At 45.1% G+C, this 20,777-nt stretch overlaps 1 protein-coding gene across 8 annotated transcripts in view; it reads left to right on the forward strand.

Annotated features, from left to right (window-relative positions):
- Nucleotides 1-20,284, forward strand: part of DUSP22 (dual specificity phosphatase 22) — a 90,135-nt gene extending 69,851 nt beyond the window's left edge. For 6 of the 8 annotated variants that reach the window (XM_073877504.1, XM_025890984.2, XM_025890981.2 and 3 more), the window contains 4 exons: nucleotides 4,235-4,309; nucleotides 7,207-7,378; nucleotides 7,851-7,923; nucleotides 9,680-20,284. In XM_073877504.1, coding sequence (XP_073733605.1) covers nucleotides 4,235-4,309; nucleotides 7,207-7,378; nucleotides 7,851-7,923; nucleotides 9,680-9,819 — 460 coding nt within the window. In that variant the 3' untranslated portion in view covers nucleotides 9,820-20,284. Of the gene's footprint in view, nucleotides 1-4,234; nucleotides 4,310-7,206; nucleotides 7,379-7,850; nucleotides 8,999-9,679 lie in introns of those variants that run through there. The other 2 variants (XM_025890985.2, XM_025890983.2) reach the window with 2 other exon arrangements.
- The last annotated feature ends 493 nt before the right edge of the window (nucleotides 20,285-20,777 follow it).

Consider the following 20,777-nt stretch of genomic DNA (forward strand, 5'->3'; position numbering starts at 1 on the left):
GAAGCATCCTGGGTCTCCTGTCAGTACAGCCTGGTCTGATACTGCTGACTTTGGAGTATGCCCAGCTACCACTTAAGGTAAGTGGCCAGATCCCTTAGGCTACTGCTCAGATAAGCAGAGTCCTCAGCAGGAGAGGGCTGCCTCTGATCCCGCAGTGGGGATCACAGCCTCCAAATCTTGCAGTCTTGGAATAAGAACTAGTTGTTCAGCCTCAAAAAATGAGCATCATGTGGTGTAGTTTTGTTAGATCCCATCCACCATCCTTTCTGTGCACTCTCCGAAGGTCAGGGAAACTTTGCTGGTCCTGTCTCTTGGCTTCCGGCCAGAGAGGGGAGGAGGCTTTTCAAGGAGGACGGCCAGCTCAGACTGAGGAAGGGGGACAGTGGCAGCTGCAGGGCTATTTGATGGGTCTCCTCTGAAGCACCCCTCTGCCCTCCCCAAGGTGTTTTCTTCAGATTGCTGGCAGCAGCAAGCACTATGAGGTAAGTTTGTGATGCACGTAGGTGGATGAGCCCCTCTGGCCTTCCTCCAACAGAACTTACTCACATGTCTTTGTATGGAAGTGAAGGTACAAAACGAAGAGCAAGAATAGGGAACCTGTGTTCATTGAAACAGCCTGTGGTGGGATGGTGCTTAGATGCTCGCTTCTGCTTCACATCAGAGAATTGGGCAACAGGAGCCAGAGTCTTGGGTATTTCCTGCTGTGGAGGAGGGAGTTTAATGGCCAGTGCTAGAGTTTATGTCATCAGCTTCCCTGGAAATAACCCACACTCCCTGCAACACACCAAAGCACTAGTAAATGTGCCTGCCTCCTGGCTTTACTTGGAAAAAGCATTTCTAGGAATGTCTACTTGGTGTGGCCTCGTGCCCAACTGTGTTTATGAGTCAGGTTTTGTGGTGGGGCTTTGAGCCATCCCTTCAGTGGCATCATTTACACTCCTGGGCTGGGCTGTGAGCTGTCCCCACACAGATGCCTGCCCTGGGGTTCCACAGCCCTTGCCCCAACATGGTGGTGGACAGGAGCCATCTGTGGGTTTGTCCTAGACTTAAGGTTGGCACAGTTAGAGCTGAAAGAGGAAAGGGCTGGCCGGGAGCAAAGTGGGGGCACCTCCTCATGACTTCCTTGGCTCCTTAGCTCTTTCATACACTCCCTCTGGGCTCTGGCAGGTCCGCAATGTTGCCCTGCCGACCCCACTCCCACCCCACTCTCTTATTCTGAGGACAGGCAGGACTGACTTTTGAACCCAGACACACTGGACAGTGTTTGAGCCCCAGGTTTCATTGTGCATGTGGTTTGGTGCATGCAGGTATAAAAGCCAGATCGAAGGAGACGTTCCCACTCGCAGGTTTCAGCAAAGGCATTCATTTGTTGTCATTTTGCAAAATCCTGGTGAGCTCCACAGCACTGACCGTGTTCCCCTAAAACATTAAGTCCTGCCCACTCAGAGGGGCACTGTTAACTCTCATGTCACTTGGGCCTTTGCAGTGTGTTCTGGAGCAGTCTGTGGTTTGTTCACTACTCAGGCAATTGTCATTCATTTTTAGATTTGTTTTTCCTTTTCTGGTTGCTGTGCTCTTCCCTGCCCGTCTTGTCACAGATGCAGCTCTGCTTGACTAGAAAGAGACCTATAAAGGACAGGCACGAGCATGGGCTGCAGGCGTGGAGAGGACTCTCCGAACCTTTGGATGCCCCGGCGCGGCTGACCTAGTGGACAAACGTGTACCCTCTGGCCACTGCTAGACTGCAGTCAGGGATGAGCTCTGAGTTCTGGGCAGCCTGGTCCTGGGATCTATAGTCAGACCCACCCTACCCTCTGGCATGTCTGCCATGTGCAGCGGCCAACACAGGAGGTCAGGCTGCCCCACGAAGCAGATGGCAGACAGGCAGCCTGTAACCACTCCTAGACCAGATGAGCTGGCCCAATGTTTTTGCTTTCTTTTGTTTTTTATTTTATTATTATTATTTTTTTTAGTAGGCTCCACACTGGGGTGTAGAGCCCAATATGGGGATTAAGCTCACGACCCTGAGATCAAGACCTGAGCTGAGATCAAGAGTTGGAGGCTTAACCAACTGGGCCACTCAGGTGCCACTTAGCTCAGTGTTTTTAAAATTGTTGAAGTGGTTGCTGTTATCAGGTGGATCATATTTGACTAAAGTAGCAGAGTATCTGATTGATAATGTTTTAAGTTACAGAGAAATTTACTTAAAGCCTTGACTAAGAAACCTGGTGGTGGGTGCTCCCAGGCCTGGGCATCAGTCCCTTGAGGTCTCCCTTTCCATCCTGCTGCCTCTTCACCCGAGGGGCTTTATCACCTGTGGTTACAGGGCCCCTGATGCAGCTATAAGTGTGACGCTAGCAGGAAGCCTGGCACAGAGGTAGATGACTTTCCTTTCATTAGGAAGGGAAAACTTTTCCAGAAGTCCCCACCTCACAACCTTTTCTTTACTTCTCCATGGCTGGAATCAGAGGGAAGGGGGGCAATTCTGACAAACTTTGCTGCCCCAACAAAATCAGCGCAACTCAAGATGCCTGCCACAGTTTCAATACTTCAAAATCAGAAGACTTCACTGCAGACTGTTTTTGCTTGAGAGACAGGAAGCTCCAATAGCACCGAGCCTTCTCTCCCACCTCCGGTGGGCCAGGCTTCTGCCAGTCACATCACAGTGCCCCCCCACCCCCCATCTCTTCACCCCTCTGTGCACTCGGCTTCACTGCCTGGCTTCCATGGGCTTCTGCCTTACAATCCTTTCTGAGATCTCTTTCCAGTACTGATACTTCAGATTTCAGGAATTATAGCAGGAATCTTATCTTGCCTGCTTTATACCAAGCCAGTGTTTGTGAGTATAGTTTCAATGCCCAGAGTCATTTTATAAGTTTATGTCTGGGAGCATTTGTGTCTGGGAAAGTTAGCAAAAGCATGTCTTGCAATGTTCTGGTAGTTACAGATTTTAGGTAAGAGTCTGGAGTCCTTGGGTTCGATCCCTAGGACTTTTCATCACGCCTTATGGTTGGTCATGGAATATGTACGTGTATGCATGTACGTGTAGTTTCTGTATTGTCTCTCCATCTTAATCTAGCTGGGCACCTATACTTAGGTTGCTGAGTTTCTTCTGTATTTAATACCTGGCTGAGTTTGTTATGCCATACCTGAATTTCTCATTATTACATTCATTTATCCTGTCATCCTTCATGAAATGATAGACCTAGCTTGTGTGGTCGGAAACTACATTTCATTCCTCCCTGGGTCTCCTGCGGCTTTGCAGAGTTCCAGTAAATAGTACTCAGTTGGTGTTTTAAAGAGGATGAGTTGATTCCATGGGCAACTTTAGATGTTTTGCTGCTCTGTAAGTCAATCAAAGGTAAAAGACCTCAGAAAGCATGTACTCTGTAGGTCGTCTTGGAGTATTTATAGTTAACCCACCAGCCAGTCCAGAACATGCTCTAAATGATGCTGGTACGTACGTGCAGGAGAAAGGGTGTTAAAAAGGCTAATGGTCAGAAGAAGTAAGGATCGTGGTTTCATTGTCATAAAGGATTTTAGAGTTTGCAAAGCATATTGGCATATATCACCTCATTCCACCCCATAAGACATTATTTCCACTTTATAAATGAAGTTAAGGGAAACTAAGTGGCTCTCCCAAAGTCACACAGCCAGTAAGTGGCTGAGCAGGGATTGAAGCTATATTTTTCCTTTCCCCACAGCCCTCTTGAGGACATGCCGACAGGATGTACCAAAGTCAAGGGAGACCAATATGGGAGAATATTATTAGGTTCTTCAGATCATCAAAAGTAAACTACCTCTTAGCACTAGGGAGCCTGCATGATATGGGCACCTTCTTCACCTGAATGGCTCTGAATGTGCACAGATGGTGTGTGGATTGTCAGTGTGGGGTCACTAGTATGCTCCTGAATATTCAGGGACCCCAAATGACCCCTGGGCTAGGCAGAAACCACCCCCCACACACATACCAGTCAATGGCAATGCTGTGTTTCAGGGATTCCTTGCAGAGAAATTCTGAAAATCCCAGAAGATGGGCAGCCCTCCCCAGGCCTCAGCATTGTGTGTGACAGATTCTAAAGCTGAGCCAGCTCCAGCCTCAGACAGGGTGACCAGGGTTTTGAAGCTGTGGGACTCTGAGACCTTTTCAAGAAACCTCAAGCGGATTTTTCTTTTCATCATGTGTTGAGTAAAGTAGAGAGATGTCACTTCTCTCTTTTTTCTCCCCCCACAGGACAAGACATTTCAAAGAAAGTATTAAATTCATTCACGAGTGCCGACTCAGGGGTGAGGGCTGTCTTGTACACTGGTATGTATGCCTCTGCCGAATCATAGCTTAGTATTTCTACTCAGCCTGATTTCTCTCAAGGGTTTTTCTGTGTGTGATTATTTCAACTCCTAATAGTTCTGTCTGCCCTCTGAATCTCGAATACACACCCCATCTGACCCCTGCCATTTGTTAGTCATCGTTTGTTTTTGATGAAAGAGAACCCTATGATTTTTTTTTTTTTCATTTTCACTTAGGATTTTCATTTTCACAGTTAGGATTTCTGTAGGGACTGTCAAGGCTACGGAACCACAGGAGCCTCTTTTCTAGCCCATGTCTATTATTGCCTTGGAATAGCCTCCTGTGGAGGGTACAGATTTTGTGGGCTCATCCCTGAAACCTCAGTGCCCTTTCAAAACACTGTTTCTTTCTGGAGAGTTTTGATCACATATGTGGTGTTTAGCATTGCATTAGTGTAACACCAGAATGACCATTTCTTCTCCATTTGCAGATGGGGGCTTTTGTGTGTGTTTAGCTTAGTACTTTGCTTTGAAAAGATCTGAATAGGATCTTAGAATTAAACAGTTTATATACAGCTCTCCACCTCTGTTCAGCTATACTTCATATGGATATGAATACATATACATAAGTACACCCTGCAAAAAAAAAAGCTGTTATAATACACATAACCCAAGGACAATGCACATAAAGTTCTTAGCAGTGTACCTGGCACATGGTAAGCTCTCGGGGAATGTTAGCTCTCATATTTTATTTTTTTAAATTTTTATTTTATTTTTAAGTGAAATATAGTTGGCATTAGTTTTAGGTGTACAATATAGTGATTTGACAATTATATACATTATGAAATACTCATTACCATTAGTACTCATACTCATCACATAACTAATATGTTAAAGGAACCAGCAGCCAACATTCTGGAGCCAGAACTCTGCTGTTCATTAAAGTGCAAGCCGAGCATGTTCCCTCTCTATATTGAATAAGACTCCATATTGAGTATTACTCAGCCGCAAAAAAAAAAAAAAAAGTTCTTGCCATTTACAGCAACATGGAGAGATCAAAAGGTATTATGCTAAGTGAAATACATCAGAGAAAGCAAATACCATATGATTTCACTTCTATATGGAACCTGAAAAACAAAACACATGAAAAAAACCCAAAAAACCAAAAGGCAGAACCAGACCTATAAGTACAGAGGACAAACTGATGGATGCCAGAGGGGAGGGAGTGAGAGAATGGGCAGAATGGATGAAGGGTAGTGGGAGAGGTAGGCTTCCAGTTATGGAATGAAAAAGTCATGGGAATAAAAGGCACAGCACAGGGAATACAGTCAATGGTATAATTGTGTTGTACGGTGACAGACGGCAGTTACACTTACGGTGAGCACAGCCTAATGTAAAACTTGTAGTATCACTATGTTGTATACCTGAAATTAACATTATATGTCAACTCTATTCAGATTTTTTTAAAAAGACAATATTATGTTGTGAAATACATTAAAAAAAAAAACCCCAAAACTTAACAGTCTTTTGAGTTTCCCCAAAGAAGTTGCTATTTCAGTGAAAGCTCTTTGGAAATGTAAAGTGATGTCTCCTGAGCTGTGTTGCTGCTGATGTTGGTGACAGAGGAGATCCAGTGCAGGATACCCAGAAGAGCCATTCATGAAAACTAATCTGTTCTAAGGGCCTGTAACCGATATCAGGAAAGCAGGGACAGTAGTTTGATTGCTTTAGAAAAAAATGTTTGGTTGTTTTATGCAGTTCTTGAAATTATGTGATTTATGGTTTTTTTTACTTTTAAAAAGAGTAAGACATGTACCAAATTGTAGATTTTATAATGTTCATCTACATTTGCTTTAAAGAATCTTGGGGGGTGCAGTTGGAGCCATATACGGGGAGTTCTGTAATCCTGTGCCTGGGCCTCTATGGCTTCTGGTGAATTAGAATCTCCAGGTTTGCTGCCAAAGAGGATGTATTTTTTAAAAGCTCTCTCAGTATTTCTGATATAAAAGCCTAAGGAAGAGCCACTACTTGAGAATGGTTGTCTTTTATTATTATTATTATTATTATTATCATCATCATTTGAATATGTGTAGCCCTGATACTCTAGGAATTTGTATTTCTATACAAATTTGTATTTCTATACGGTTATATAAATCTGAAGATAGGCCTTTCTAAAAATGAGAAATTTGCTGAACTTCCCCATCTTAAACCGTTGCTAGAACACTCTAAATCTGACGCAGCACAGCCTTCTGTGACACCTTAATTTGCATATGCATTTAAAATTGGTCCCCTTACTCAGCCTGCTACATATAATTAACCGTTATTGACCCCCACATCCCAGAGCACGTGGAATGTGCCCTCTCTTGTGCTCTGCTCAGTTATTTCAAGAACACAAACTGTTTCATAAGAGCTTCTGTATTTAATGGGCTTTCAGTTATAGATCTAGCCTTCATTTATCTAAGAAAACCAGACTTAAAAAAACAAAACAAAAAACCATGAAGCCTTCTAAACTGCTGTGGGTTGTAAATAGATTTATTGCATGGATCCCAGACCCTTCAAGTTCCCTTGATGTGCTTTCGTTAGTTATTTTTTCTGTCCGAGGAAATGGGGACTATCTGAAGAAGGGCTCAGGAGCATAGAGAATCATAAAACTGGCGTCCAAAGCCATAGCCAGTAGAAAATCTGTAAAAAAAAAAAAAATGAGGCTCACACATATACTGATACCTGAGATTCTAGTGTAATAAAGTAGAGAGAAGCTCCTATGTTTCTGAGTAATTTCATACTGGCTTGCTGTCCACTCATAATCCAAGGCAGGAGACTCTAAAATGAGATCCACAGAATCCCCTGCTCTCGATGAATCAGGAGATAGACTCATGGACTGAAAACCCTTGCCCCTGTGGGTTCTTTTGGCCCTTGCAGCCTGGCCGGCGTCTCCAGGAGTGTGACTCTGGTGATCGCATACATCATGACCGTCACCGACTTTGGCTGGGAGGATGCCCTGCACACTGTACGTGCAGGGAGGTCCTGTGCCAACCCCAACCTGGGCTTCCAGAGACAGCTCCAGGAGTTTGAGAAGCATGAAGTCCACCAGGTAACCGTGCTCAGGGGACTTTGGTGATGTGAGCAGCAGCCTCTGGGAAGATGCCTCAGTCTTCCTGTGCACACCTAGAATCAGGGAGGTTGGAGTTTGAAAGGCCCACAGAGGACAAGAAAACCCCACTTGTATCCCAATCAAAGTCGTCACTGGTCCCTTGTTCACCAGCTGCAGCTGTAGGACATTATCTTTTACCATCTTCAGACCCCATATTAACGTCTGTTTATTTCCCTTTGGGCCAAGTGCCATTTTCTTGGTTTGGCTTGCTTTCATGTCCTCAGGCTAAAACCTGGAAGAAACAGTTATTTCTCTTGCTGGACACTGGCTGGCCAACCACAGATCTATGATTGCCCAATCCCCATTTATTCCTTGGTTATATGTGGCAAAATCTGTAACATTAAGTAACAGGTGAAATCTATGTAGATGCAGGTGTGTGTGTGACATTTTGGTTTTTTTCCAACTTCTCCAGTACCGGCAGTGGCTGAAGGAAGAATATGGAGAGAGCCCTTTGCGGGATGCGGAAGAAGCCAAAAACATTCTGGGTAAATATAAAGAGCAAGGGCGTGTGGAGTCCCAGCCTGGTACAAGGCGGTGGAGCAACTTTCAGACCCTGCCTCCTTTGGCCTACAGCAGCTATACGACGGAGACCTAGTAACTGAGTGATCTGGTGCCTGCCTGTCCATCCCTTGTCTTCAGTGTATTTCTGCCAGGTGCCCTGGCGTGCTGGCTGCCCCCGTGGAGGACAGGAAAGGGAGGGTGGCAAAGGTGGATCCAGGCTCCTTCTCCATGAATCCACCAGCCCTGCCCCAGGCCCCTTCATCCTGCCTACTCCTGCCCTGCCTGAGCTTGGGGAGTCTGCTTGGCTGCCCCACACCGACTCACGCGTGCGCCTGTGTGCGTGTGTGCCCATGCGTGTGGATGTGTGAACTCTAAATGTTCATATTGCTGGAGCAGTCACAAAATCCATGCTTCCAGGCTTGGTATCACCACCTTTCCTTTTGTCCAAGACTCCACATGGAAATCATTTGAAGTTAACATCTTAAAAGCTGCTCAGCATAAAGCAGCCTATGGCTGGGAGCAGACGGAACCCAGAGTGGTCATGGTGAGGGCAGCAGGAGGCCAGACTCCCTCCTGAGGGTGGTTCGCCGGGGCCCTCAAAGGTGTGTGGGGGTGTGCTCTGAGCATTGCCTCGATCTTAATGAAAGTGCCCCAGGCTGTGGTTCCTACCACCTCAAGTCAAGACCCTCTTCTCAGCCTATCATGCCCCTGAGTTCTTGGTGTGTGTTCTCAGGGGCACTGACTCTGTTTCAGTTCCATGGGGAGCACAACCCCCTCAGCCCAAGCTATATGCCCAGAGCCCCTTCCTTTCTCCTCCTGTCCAGCTTCACTTACTCTCAACCTCTTGTTCTCTTGCTGTTAAAACTCTGCAAGGGCCTCTTTGCAACATCTGCATGCATCTTCAGGAATTGGGAAGAAAGAGCATTTATTAGGCACTGTAGCAAGTTTGCATTTAAAATACATTTTAAAATGCCTGTGCACTTATTAAGCACCCTTCGTGTATGCTGTGGATTTGATATGTGATCTCAGCTACCTCATTAAATGTTTTTTGAAAAGGTATTTTTGTTATTGTAATCAGCTCATAGTTGAAAATGTTTGGTCGTGATTGCTTTTGAAGCCAGAGGGCAAAGGCATCAGTATCATTGAGCTATTTAAAATTTCTGACTTGAGCTCCAGTAATGCTTTCTGGTGGGTAAAATTCCACATTCAGGCCAAGCCCAGCAGGCCTGGAGAGCGTCTGCAGTTTGCAGTGTGGGGCAGCAGGATCCTGGAATTCTGTGAGCAATTTCGTGGTCCAGTCTTTTATACCAGCTCAAATTGTTTAAGCACACAAAGCCACAAGAATGAAAAAGTATACTTGGCCTCTCCCTATAAAGATATTGCAGCCCAGTTTCTCCAAATTCCACCACCAACAGAGCCCCTGACTAAGAAGAGCAACTTTCCTGTGCATATAAAGGGTAATGTCACAGGTGAGCTGCTTTGGGGACCAGCGAAAACTCTACACACCCACACAGGCCCCAGATATACACCAGGAAAGAGAAGCATGGCCATGGAATTTTCTACCTACAGCTGAAACAATTTGTCTATAAAGTACATTTTTTTCCTTGAACCAAAAAGAAATGTGAATATACTCACAGAAAAAGTATGTAGGATATCAGCTGAAATGCTGAAATGTGTGTACATTTATGAACATCTGTATTCCTGTAGGTCTTGAAATGTTGTTTTAATTTTTGTTTCCAGTAATGTTCTTTCTCCACAGCCACTGCAGGAATTCTGAAGTACTGGGCCTTTCTCAGAAGACTGTAAGGTACCTGAAGTTTCTGAAATACCACAAAGCCACAGAGTTTAGGCTGGTGCTGCCAAAAAGAAAAGCAACCTAGAGTTTATTTTTAAGTATCCAGAAATGATTTGTAAATTTGGTTTTCATTTTAAACTGAATACATGTGTAATGATTTTCTATGTTGAGAACTAAAGATATTCTTCAGCAAGAGAAAATATTTTTACCTTAATGCCACTGCTACAGCAATTTCTTTAACCTTAACTTTGCGTTTATAAAGCAATCTCAAGAGCCCTGCTGCACTGTTTTGGTAACTGTTTAGTAATCATGATTGCTTTTCATGAGAATTGTGCTGTGTAAACTCTGCTCATGTGTTCTTAAATTCCCCAGCTTGAGAAATACTTGCTGTGTGCTCTACCCATGGTTTGTGTTCTCCATGGTGGACTTTACCAAAAGCTACACATTTTTGTTAAGAAAGGGCCACTGAGCATTGAACTCCACGTGCAGTGCACTCTTCCTTAGCTGAGGTGTGGATGTCATACATGTTCCTGCCGAGGAGGGTTGTGAAGCAGGATCGGAGCCTGCTCCTATAGCAGTAATTGCTGGTTTAATTGCAGAGGCCACTCTATCCTCCAGAAGGTAGTACAGAGGGCACTTAGGAGAAGTGAATTAATTTCACCATGAGAGAAAAATTGATCCTCAGTGTGAACAGAAAGAAACCCAGAAATTGGACTCATAGTTCTCTTGCACATGGCACCTCTGGAATTACTGCATTTATCACAAGGGTGTGCAGCCCAGGTGTTCCATGAACATTTGCTGCACATTGTTGAATGCAGTTTACTCTGATTCCATATTCAGCTTTTAATTTGAAGAACCACAGAGCAATTTAAGTCAGTTTCCTCAATTTTCCTTGTCTAAATCCAGGGGAGGAAGAAGGAGATTTAACGTTTCCCTCCAAGGGTAATTTGGGCCTGAAGTAAGGGCAGGTGGATACAGGAGCTAATATACGTGGACCCTTTAACTGTAGGTGGCAGGCTTCACCTATGTTCTGAGTTTCTGCTTCTAATGCCTGGAAGCTCCTGGCAAGGGCTCAGGGAAGGGGCTGGAATGAAGAGGACGCTTTGTACTGGTGGCAGCCCCTGCCGGGTGTGGGATGATATGCACTGATCAGTTTCAGTCATTAAAATGCTTATTCTGACTCAGCAAGCCTGCCTGGATGTAGCACAGGTAATCCAGTTTTGAGGAACCTCTGAGTATTCTCATGTGCCAGCCCTAAAAGCCCTGAGATGTCTCCACTTCCCACTTGTGAGGATGTGCCAGAGCCTTGTCTCTGTGGAAAACTCGGGAACAGTGGCCAAGACATAGCATAGAGCCTCAGGAAGACCTCCATGCTGGGTGTAGGACACGAGGCAGCAGAATTAGGGAAAAAGGTTTTCTGGTGATGGACCCAATCCAGGAGTCACCCATCCCTCAGGCTAACATCCTTTCCTGTCCCCTCTTCTTGCTATAGGACCAGATCTGGCACCAACAATAATCCTCTAATTGTCTGGTGTTCTGTGGGTTACAAACTATCACTGCAAAGCTTTATAAATCCACAGAGGGTATTATTTTATTCATTCGAGGCTCAAAGAGGCCAAACAATAAACCAAAAACAAAATGTTAGCTCTGATTTGCCTGAATTTTGAACTTTTGATCCCGAATCAGTGGGTTAAGAGAGGGAGGAGCTGAGCTGCCCCTGTGCTTTGAACTTAGAAGTTTGTGAGGCTCTAATAAGGGCCAAGGGAGAACCAACACCCCTGCAGCAAAGGTGTATGGCTGCAGAAGCCAGAACCTCTGTTTGGTTGCTTCCACACCCCTGTCTCCCTGGGGAGTTTGGGGCCCCATCAGTGGAGTTGGCAGTTAGGAAAATCGGCAATTACAGAGTGGGTCATAGGGACTAGTATAGGTGCTCCTGGTGCTATGTGTGGGGAAGGGGAAGAGAAACACCATTCCAGTGGGGTGAGGAAGGCAGTGTTCAGGGAAGGCATCTTGGGAAAAGTGATACCTAATTTGAAACTTCAAGCTTAAGTGCTAGAATTAGTTGGGGATAGCTGGAGGAAGGGGAGTCCAGGCAGAGACTCAGCATGTGTGTTAACTTGGTGGCATGAGGAAGCACAGTGCACTGGGGTGACCCCAGGTCACTCTGTATGACTAGAGCAAGAACCAAGGGGTGGGCATGATGGTAAGTGATACAGACAAAGCTGCACACACAAGCAAGGGCCCAGTCAGCCAGGTTGATACCATTGCTTAGTATCTGTATAGTACCATATCTTAGTATACAGTAACTGGTTTACTTCTTATACTAGCCCTTGGAGCTAATCAAGCTCAGAGGTCGTGCCCTGCCAACTTCCCACAGGGCTGATTCCTGAGCTTAGAGCCTCATAGGAAGCATGCATGCCATTATGCGGATGTAATGAGTAGGGGTGGGGGCTTGCTGAACTTGCTAGGGTAAGCAGGTACCATGGTTGGTTGGTGTGTAGGTGGATAATGGAGGGTCCACATTGGAGGCCGGTCGGGGGCAGCTGTTACGATCATCCAGGTGATTGAAGATGATGCCCTGAACAGGGTCATGGTGGTGGAGAAGAAGAGGGGCCAAGGAGGCAAATAGATTTGGGCTTGAGGGAGGTTGGGAAGGGAGAAGCAAATGCTCTTGGTACTGCATTGAATGTGGGGGACTATGGGTTTTGTGGCCTTGACACTCTGGAATCTTGCTTCCAACACAATGGTTCTTTGTATCAACATCCTCCTTTCCTTTGATGGTAGTGTATGGGCTCTGAAATGTCAAAGTTAGATTTAAGGGTACTGCCAGACCTAGGGCCCCCAAGGGCAATCATCCCAGCTCTGCAGATTAGGTCCTCAAGTTTATCTGTGCACCCAGGACAGACTCCCAGGAACTAGACTCATGACAATGTGGAATTCAGATGTCCAATTTTATAATTTATTGTGAAAGATAAAAAAGTATCTTTATGAAAACCAATTTTATTCCCTAGGCTATCTCTCTTTCATTATCAGGATTTTGGAGGAAGCCAAATTAGTCATTAGGCATTGTCCTGTGAGATGGACATGGAGCTAAGAGCCTTGGCAGGGGCAGGGGATAATACTGATCTGATATGCCCCATAATCAGATTGCTATTCCCATAACATACATAAGTGGTATTTCTACCAGGATCCTGCTTTGCTCCCTGAAGCCACCTTTCCAGGGTCTAGCAGACCATCCTGTTTATGTACAAAGGTGATCTTTGACTTAAATCACCTTTTTTAGAGCACCTTCATTAACCTTGGGTATCCTCATGTGTCTTCAATAGCATTTATGCTTTTCTGTGAGGATGGGTTCCCACTAGTGGCTTTTTTTCTTATTTATTGGGTGCTTGTTCTTTCTAGTTTCTGTCACAGTAGGGAACCCCACTTCCAACTTCTGGCGCTGTTTTGTGTTACTCATGCATAGAGACAACTTAGAAAATCTGGTGATTTGTGTGCGCGTGTGTGTGTGTGTTTGTGTGTGTGTGTGCACATACACCTGGGTCTTATATTTTTTAGTTTTGTTTTAGAGAAATTCTTAGCTTTCAGGGGAGTCACGTGTGCAACATTAAGGGTACCTCGAGCTTGGGTACCTTAGATGGCAGGTACCTGGGGCAACCAGGGAAATGTCAAAGCCCATATTACACAACCAGAGCCAGTCACAAAGGGCTGCTCTGCACACCAGTATCTAGTCATAAAAATAGGGAACATACTAAAAATCAAAACCCTGTGATCCCACACTAGATGACTCCTCCCATCCTGACCCTAAGTTATTAATAATTTTATTAAGAATGTGCTTTCAACATGCTTATATTTATATATGTACTTAACAAGAAATCACCAAGACTTCAGAGGGAAGTTCTTCTTCCCTTCCCTTTTTATTGCCCAGAGAAGGGGAGAAACTGAGAAGAAGGAGAAGAAGAAAAAAAAAAAATGGTGCCTTTGACTTGTCACCGGAGGCTTGAGCATGTCAGTTGTTCCCTTCTTGGATTTAGTAGGGTCTCCTTAGGCCTTAGGCTCATGCACTTGGATGCATGTAATGCACTGGCCACATTTCATCATGCAGAGAGATCTTGACACTTTACTCTTGTTTTCCTATCCACGCTATAGATCTTGAGACCTGTCACTGCAGTAACAGGACATAATTAGTTCAGCCAGTACCAAAATTAGTAATCAAAATTAGTATCTATTTTGTAGCTGAGGCTTAACCACCTAATAAGCATCTGACTAAAGGTTGCAAGTGCTGTGCCCTGTGTCTCTTTCCATCGGGGGAAAGAATTGCCAGTATGTATTTGAACATCTGCGAGTTTAGGTTTATTTTGGCTCTGGATATCTATGCAAACTGTTGATCAAGAGTTAGTAATTTGCAGTTAATTTTCCTGAAGTTTCTAGTTCAGTTATTAGAGTCTGGTGTCAAAAGAGCTATTTTAGCAGGTGACTGAAATTACTAGGCAGTTCAACATTCTGAGTGTGATGTTGACTGTTTAGAGGTGGGGTTAGGAGATGTATTGGATGGGATTGTACCTGAGCACATCTTTTATTCAAAGGCCTACTTAAGAAAACTAGATAGGGGGTGCCTGGGTGGCTCAGATGGTTAAGCATCTGCCTTCTGCTCAGGTCATGATCCCAGGACCCTGGGATTGAGCCCCTCAGCGGGAAGCCTGCTTCCCCCTCTCCCACTCCCCCTGTGTTCCCTCTGTCGCTGTCTCTCTCTCTCTGTCAAATAAATAAATAAAATCTTGAAAGAAAAAGAAAGAGAAAGAAAGAAAGAAAAAGAAAGGAGAAAGAAAAGAAAACTAGATAGGAGCCAGGGGTAAAAAAATAAAACTTTGATTTTTGTGCGGTTAACAACCCCTTCTAGGAATAATGTAGTTTTTGGAAATAGTGCTGATCACACCATTTGCCTATTTGTCCAACTTGACCCAAGAAGGCCGAATTACAGTGGCCTTTCTACTTAGCTTCTCAGTCCTCTAGGACACACATCAGTGACAAGCAAATATATGAATGGAACATTGCCATTGACATGGTGTTGGTCCCTCTCTCCCCCTTCACGTCTGTTCATTATCAAGTGCTTTGCCCTCAGCCTCTTGTGCCCTTCACCAGAAGTGGCCAAACCAGCACAAACAGGAACCATACTTTCTGGTGAGCAGGTTTGCCTTTTGTTGGTTGGCTGTGGGTTTCCCCAAGGCACTGATATGGAGCCTTTTTGGAAAATAAAAATCAAAAGCCTTCTACATGTGCACTAAAGAAATGTCACCTTCTGCTTTGCAAAGGGTGTGCCCTTCAAGGCAAGAGACCCAAGTGGCGCTGAGCTTCCTCAGAATGGGAATCCCTAGAGAAGCTTGTCATGTGCCAGGGGTTAGATGTTTGGATTCTCCTTTGGATTTTCTCACTGACGTGGTGACAGAGAGAAAGGCAAGAAGGTGTGAAAGGAGAGGACCATTTCTAGACTGTTTGCAGAAGCCTTCATGAATCTCCCCAAATCGGTGCATCCCAGAGGTATATTGCAGATGTGAGCTAAAACCCATTTCATGCCTTGATATTCACTGTCCCACAGCAGAGAGGCCTATTCTCTGCTTTGCCAGAGCCCCTACCTGTCATCTTCCACCTTCCACAAGCAGGAAGGCACAGGTCCTGATAGAGCAGGTTGGGGGAGATGAGAGGCCAAGATCCTGGACTGGTGACCAGGCAGACAAGATAGTCACATGCCAGACAGGCCTGACTGAGGTCCATTTTCATCCTGGTTCTCTGGAATACCTTGGGGAAGTCCCAGAGGAGGCAACCCACTCATGTGGGGAACTTCTTCTAAGACTGGGGTAAAGAAGCTCCCTAGAAGGGATGAGCAGTGCTAGAGGGCACCCTGTGTCATGGCACGGTGATGTCGGCAGAGGCAGCCTCCCAGCCTTCCTGGGTAGCCATTTTATGTGTCTAGAAAGGCCTTTCTAATCATGAAGACCTCCCATCTAGATAACAAGACAATCAACCTCGTGATGGTCAACAGTTATTCAGCACTTAATGTGGGAGAGAAGCTGGCATTGAGACTTTTTCTTGAAATCTCTTCTGACAACAATCTCATGGGATAGATTTCACTATGGGAGAAACCAAGTTCTAGAGAACGTGAGCATTGCCCGGTCTCAGGGCCAGAAAGTGGCCAAGTGAGGATTGGAATCCAAGCAGTCTGACTCAGGTGCACTACCCCTGGGAGGGCTAAGCTAATAAAATGCTAACAGTCATGTGCATTTCTGTTCAAGATTTTTTCTGAAGGTGGGTTTATGTTAGATTAGAGGCCTAGTGGGGAGATTAAGGTGGAAGATAGGTAAGTATATAGTTAAATAGGCACACGAGAAAGGCATTTCTTTTTTCTTTCCATCAAAGTCTACCCATTGTGTGTACACTATGGCTGCCACACAAACCTCTGACTAGGCATTTCTGATTTCGCCCAGAGTAGCAGACAGAGTACTGAGATGTCCTGGGGCCCCGGAGGCCCTTTGCAAGAATACAGAATGGCTCATGTGTGTACAGGAAGGGGGAAGAGGGCTAGTGCCTGGTTCTTTAAGCAGATGGTATTCTGTCTTTGATGTGCCATCATTATGCAAATAGAGGAACCTCAGTGAGGTTTTTGCAAGAAGCTCAGGGATTTGCTGTCACTCAAGTCAAATAACTCAAATGGAGACACTCATCAACAGTGGATGTCAGCAACAGTGGATGTCAAAGGAACCAGAGACTGACAGGACCTCCTTCCAACCCCTGGGGCTGAGGGCCAGGGCTGGGAGATGGAGTTAATAGAGCCAAGTAAGAAGTGAGCCATGCAGGGGTGCCCAGTAGGACCTGAGCAGGGCAGGTCTTTAAGAAGTATGGGAGGCTGGGAGGAAGCAGAGAGAAGTTTCCCATCTGGTGACCTCCTGTTTTATCTCCCTGAATAATGGGAAGCTGGCCAACAGAGGATTCTGCATGCCATGGCCATGGGGGGACAGAACAGGGTGATTGCCATACAACAGGCAGCCCTGGAGCTCAGCCTTGGGTAGGGCGGAGACACAGTGATAGGATGAAGGAAGTGCCACAAGCTTCCAAGAAGTATCTGAGTGTCAACAAGCTGATACTAAAAGTAGGTCTGAGTGGGGAGCACGGGTTCTCCTACACACTTTGTCCTGAAGTGTGCTATCTGGAGCTTGGCCTGTGACTCACTGCTTTCATCTTTAGAAAGCGTTTAGAAGCATCCATGCCTGCCAGTGTGCCCCTGCTGATCTGTGCTTTCCTCTGGCCTCTCTGGAGAAATGACACCCTCTGACATTAAGGCCATCAGCCGTGGCATCTGAGCCTCTGCTACAGACTGTGCCCATGTGAGAGGCCCCCACACCCTGTACCAAAGCCCATGAAGAGCGGGGGAGGATAGTTTGCAGTGCCTCAATCATGCTACGGTGCCCGCAGCCCACTGGGAAAGCTATGTCATGAGATGCTTATAGAGCTAGCACTGTGCAGACTGCCATGAGGGAGAGGAGAAATTAGGCAGGGCAGCCTTGTCTTCAGATTTTGAGTTGGAGAGAGAAGATAGTCACTCCCAAATATTCTGTGGACAAATGCTAGCACAGAAGCATGAATGCAGGCCAAGAGGACCACAGATGCGTCATGGAGAGTGCCCTGCTGGGGATGGAAAACTTGGAAGAAGAGTCAAGGGCATCCTGGGAAGAGGGTGACATGCCAGTAAAGGCACAGACAAGAGTGAACACGGTGTACTTGGAAGTCCAGGACCTGTCTGGGAGAAGGTGACTGTTAGGGAGGCGAGGGTTGGAAAGTTGAATGGCTAATCTTGTCCTGCCCTGTAAACTGTGGGCAGCCATGGGAGGGCCTTGGATTGATTTGGGTCCCTCAGGATGGGCTGGAGGCAGGAAGGTAGAGCAATTAGGAGGGGAATAGGATCATAGCCTGGACTGGATGGCCCGTGGGACCTCTCCAAAGATGAATCTACCAAGTGAGGCAACATAGATAATGACCATCTTGAAGTAGTGACAAGCAGTGCTGGTTTGCTTTCTCCAGAAGCAGAAACAGAGTTAGGGGTACAAAAGATTATTGGTGACAGGAGGGTAGGAGGCTGATGGGGCAGTGGGGCTATCAGGCTACAAGACAGTCCCACCTCCTCTCCACCAGAGGAGCCTGGGGGCAGGCATGACTTGTTGCCCCAGAAGAATGGCCTGAGCTGCCAGGCAAGGCAGCCCTCTGAGGCCAGAGCTCAGGGACGCTTACCATGCTTGCAGGGAAGGACAGCCTGACACTCTCCAGGGACACCTGGTGCTAAAGTGCAACCTTGCAGAGGTACTTCTTCCCAGTGTTTCACACAGCAGGGCTGCCCAGAGTACTTCACCCAAACTCCAGTGTCGGAGCCTCCAATGTGGCTTGGTCATTTGGGTGTCTCTGGCAACTAGAAGCCCTCTCCCCTCCTTTTCTCCCCTCCCCTCCTCTCTCCCCCCCTCGTCCTCCTCTCTGTCCTCCTGTCCGCCTCTCACTCCTGTCTCCCAGTTCTCAGATTAGAGCTGGGTGTCGACGAAGCATGAAAGCAAGACGAGGAGTTAGGGGATTCCAACTGTCCCTCCTCACAATGATTGCAGCCTCCGCAGCCACCAGAGATGCAGCAGGACCTTTCCATTCCTGGTATAGGAGTTGTAGAGACACATTGACTATAGAGCATCTATTAAAACAAATTTTGATGTCCTCCATGCTGTTCCTTATGTTCCACAAATAAGTGAAACCATATGATAGTTGACTTTCTCTGCTTCACTTATTTCACTCAGCATAATCTCCTCCAGTCCCATCCGTGTTGATGCAAATGTTGTGTATTCATTAAGAGAAGGAAGGGAAAAATGAAGGGGGGGAATCGGAGGGGGAGACGAACCATGAGAGACTCTGGACTCGGAGAAACAAACTGAGGGTTCTAGACCGGAGGAGCGTGGGGGGATGGGTTAGCCTGGTGATGGGTATCAATCCATGCACGTTCTGCATGGAGCACTGGGTATTCTATGAGAACAATGAAGCGTGGATCACCACATCAAAAACTAATGATGTGGGCGCCTTGGTGGCTCAGTTGGTTAAGCGACTGCCTTCGGCTCAGGTCATGATCCTGGAGTCCCCGGATCGAGTCCCACATCGGGCTCCCTGCTCGGCAGGGAGTCTGCTTCTCCCTCTGACCCTTTTCCCTCTCGTGCTCTCTATCTCTCATTCTCTCTCTCTCAAATAAATAAATAAAAATCTTTAAAAAAAAAACTAATGATGTATAGTATGGTGACATAACATAATAAAATAAAATTAAAAAATTTAAAATAAATAAAAAGAAAAACAAATTTTAATAACAAGTAACTAAAAGATAATCTCTTTTATTACCAGCCAGAGCCAACAGTCTTAAACTATTTCAGTGATAAAATATATCTCCCCCCCAAAAAACCATTTTGTTGGTCTACGTTCTTTTTTTTTAAAGATCTTATTCATTTATTTGAGAGAGAGAGAGAACAGGGAAAGGGGTAGAGGGAAAGGGACAAGCAGACTACCCACTGAGCACAGAGCCTGACTCGGGGCTCAGTCCCATAACCCCGAGATCATGACCTGAGCTGAAACCAAGAGTCTGAGGCTTAACTGACTGAGTCACCCAGGACCCCTGCTGATCTAAGTTCTAAGTCTAAACAATGGCTGTGTCCGCTGTAGAGTTTTAATAATGTATGCATAAGCTTAAAATGTCCATGTTTTTATTATATCCTTTATTAACAACATGTTCTATAAGGAAGTGAATGTGGAGAACTCCCAGTTTATGGGCAGGACTGGGACATAGGGAATCAGCTGGCCTATTGTTTGAGGGTTTTGTTTGTTTGTTTGTTTTTTTCTTTTCCAGTAAATTCAGAATGATCTAGAATCCAAACTCTGTGATAATTACATTTCTACACTTGCAGAGTAGATTTGAAATACCCAAGGATCTTATATGCAGTCCCTTCAGTCTGGCATTCTGAGTGACCACTTGAATGTTTACTTGGCTTTACAATTTTTTGATTGTAGACATATTAGAAAACCACCAGAATTGGTTCCAAAGAAACACAGACATGCTATTTATGGAATTTGATGTGAAATGGGATTTTTTTTTTTGCATCTCTTCCAATCTTATCCTTTTGTTTAACACCTTTCCTAACTACTTGTATATCTGTTGCTCCACATGAAAGAAATTTTTCAAAATTAAAATAAAGCAAGTGTTCTATGATCAATGAAGAGTGAAGGTCAATTGACAAATCTGACATAAAGAGAAGTTCTGTTTTGACAAAATCGTTGACAAATTTGCAGAAGGCTCAAAAAACAAATTGTAATTATTCATTAATGTGACAGACCAACATCTAGGTATATGTTTCCCCCATTTTTCAACATACACATTATTGTAATTAAAAAGTATTCATACATGGCTTTTTCCTTTTTACTGTGATATTTTTGTTTTTGTTTATTGACATGATAACCAATATAAAATTCAATAAAAGAACATTTTTACATCATGTGTAAAGTGTCCCTTATTATTCTTGTTTCATTCCATGTCCTTACGGATTGTAACAGAGAGGATCAGGTGTTAAATGCGTAAGTATGCTTCTATGTTCACAAAGTCCTTCATGAAAAGCAAAACACATTTTTATGTGCTTCACTTTCTTCATTCTGTATCAGTCCTCTCTCCTTAAGCAATATTGGAGGCCCTGAAAACCTGTATGATTTCACTACAGCCTGTGTCAGTGGGTGTCCTCTCCCCCTATTCTAATTTGGTTTTATCACATTCCCTAACACCTAAGATTTGGCTGTTTCCATTTTATTTTCTCTGTAGAGACAGCAGTGAAAAGATGATGAAAATTCTCCAGCTTTTCACATGTTTCTTTCATTTTTTCTGGTTCTTTCTTCAAAGATAATTAAAGATTACTTTGGTTATTTTTGAGAACACTGGGTAAGAAAGCTGCTTTATTTTCCCTGTGTTCTGTTCTCCTATGGGTATTCCTT

The sequence above is a fragment of the Callorhinus ursinus genome, unplaced genomic scaffold (genome assembly GCF_003265705.2).
Source record: "Callorhinus ursinus isolate GAN/ISIS: 27379988/994484 unplaced genomic scaffold, GSC_fseal_2.0 scaffold26, whole genome shotgun sequence".
NCBI classification, from domain to species: Eukaryota; Metazoa; Chordata; class Mammalia; order Carnivora; family Otariidae; genus Callorhinus; species Callorhinus ursinus.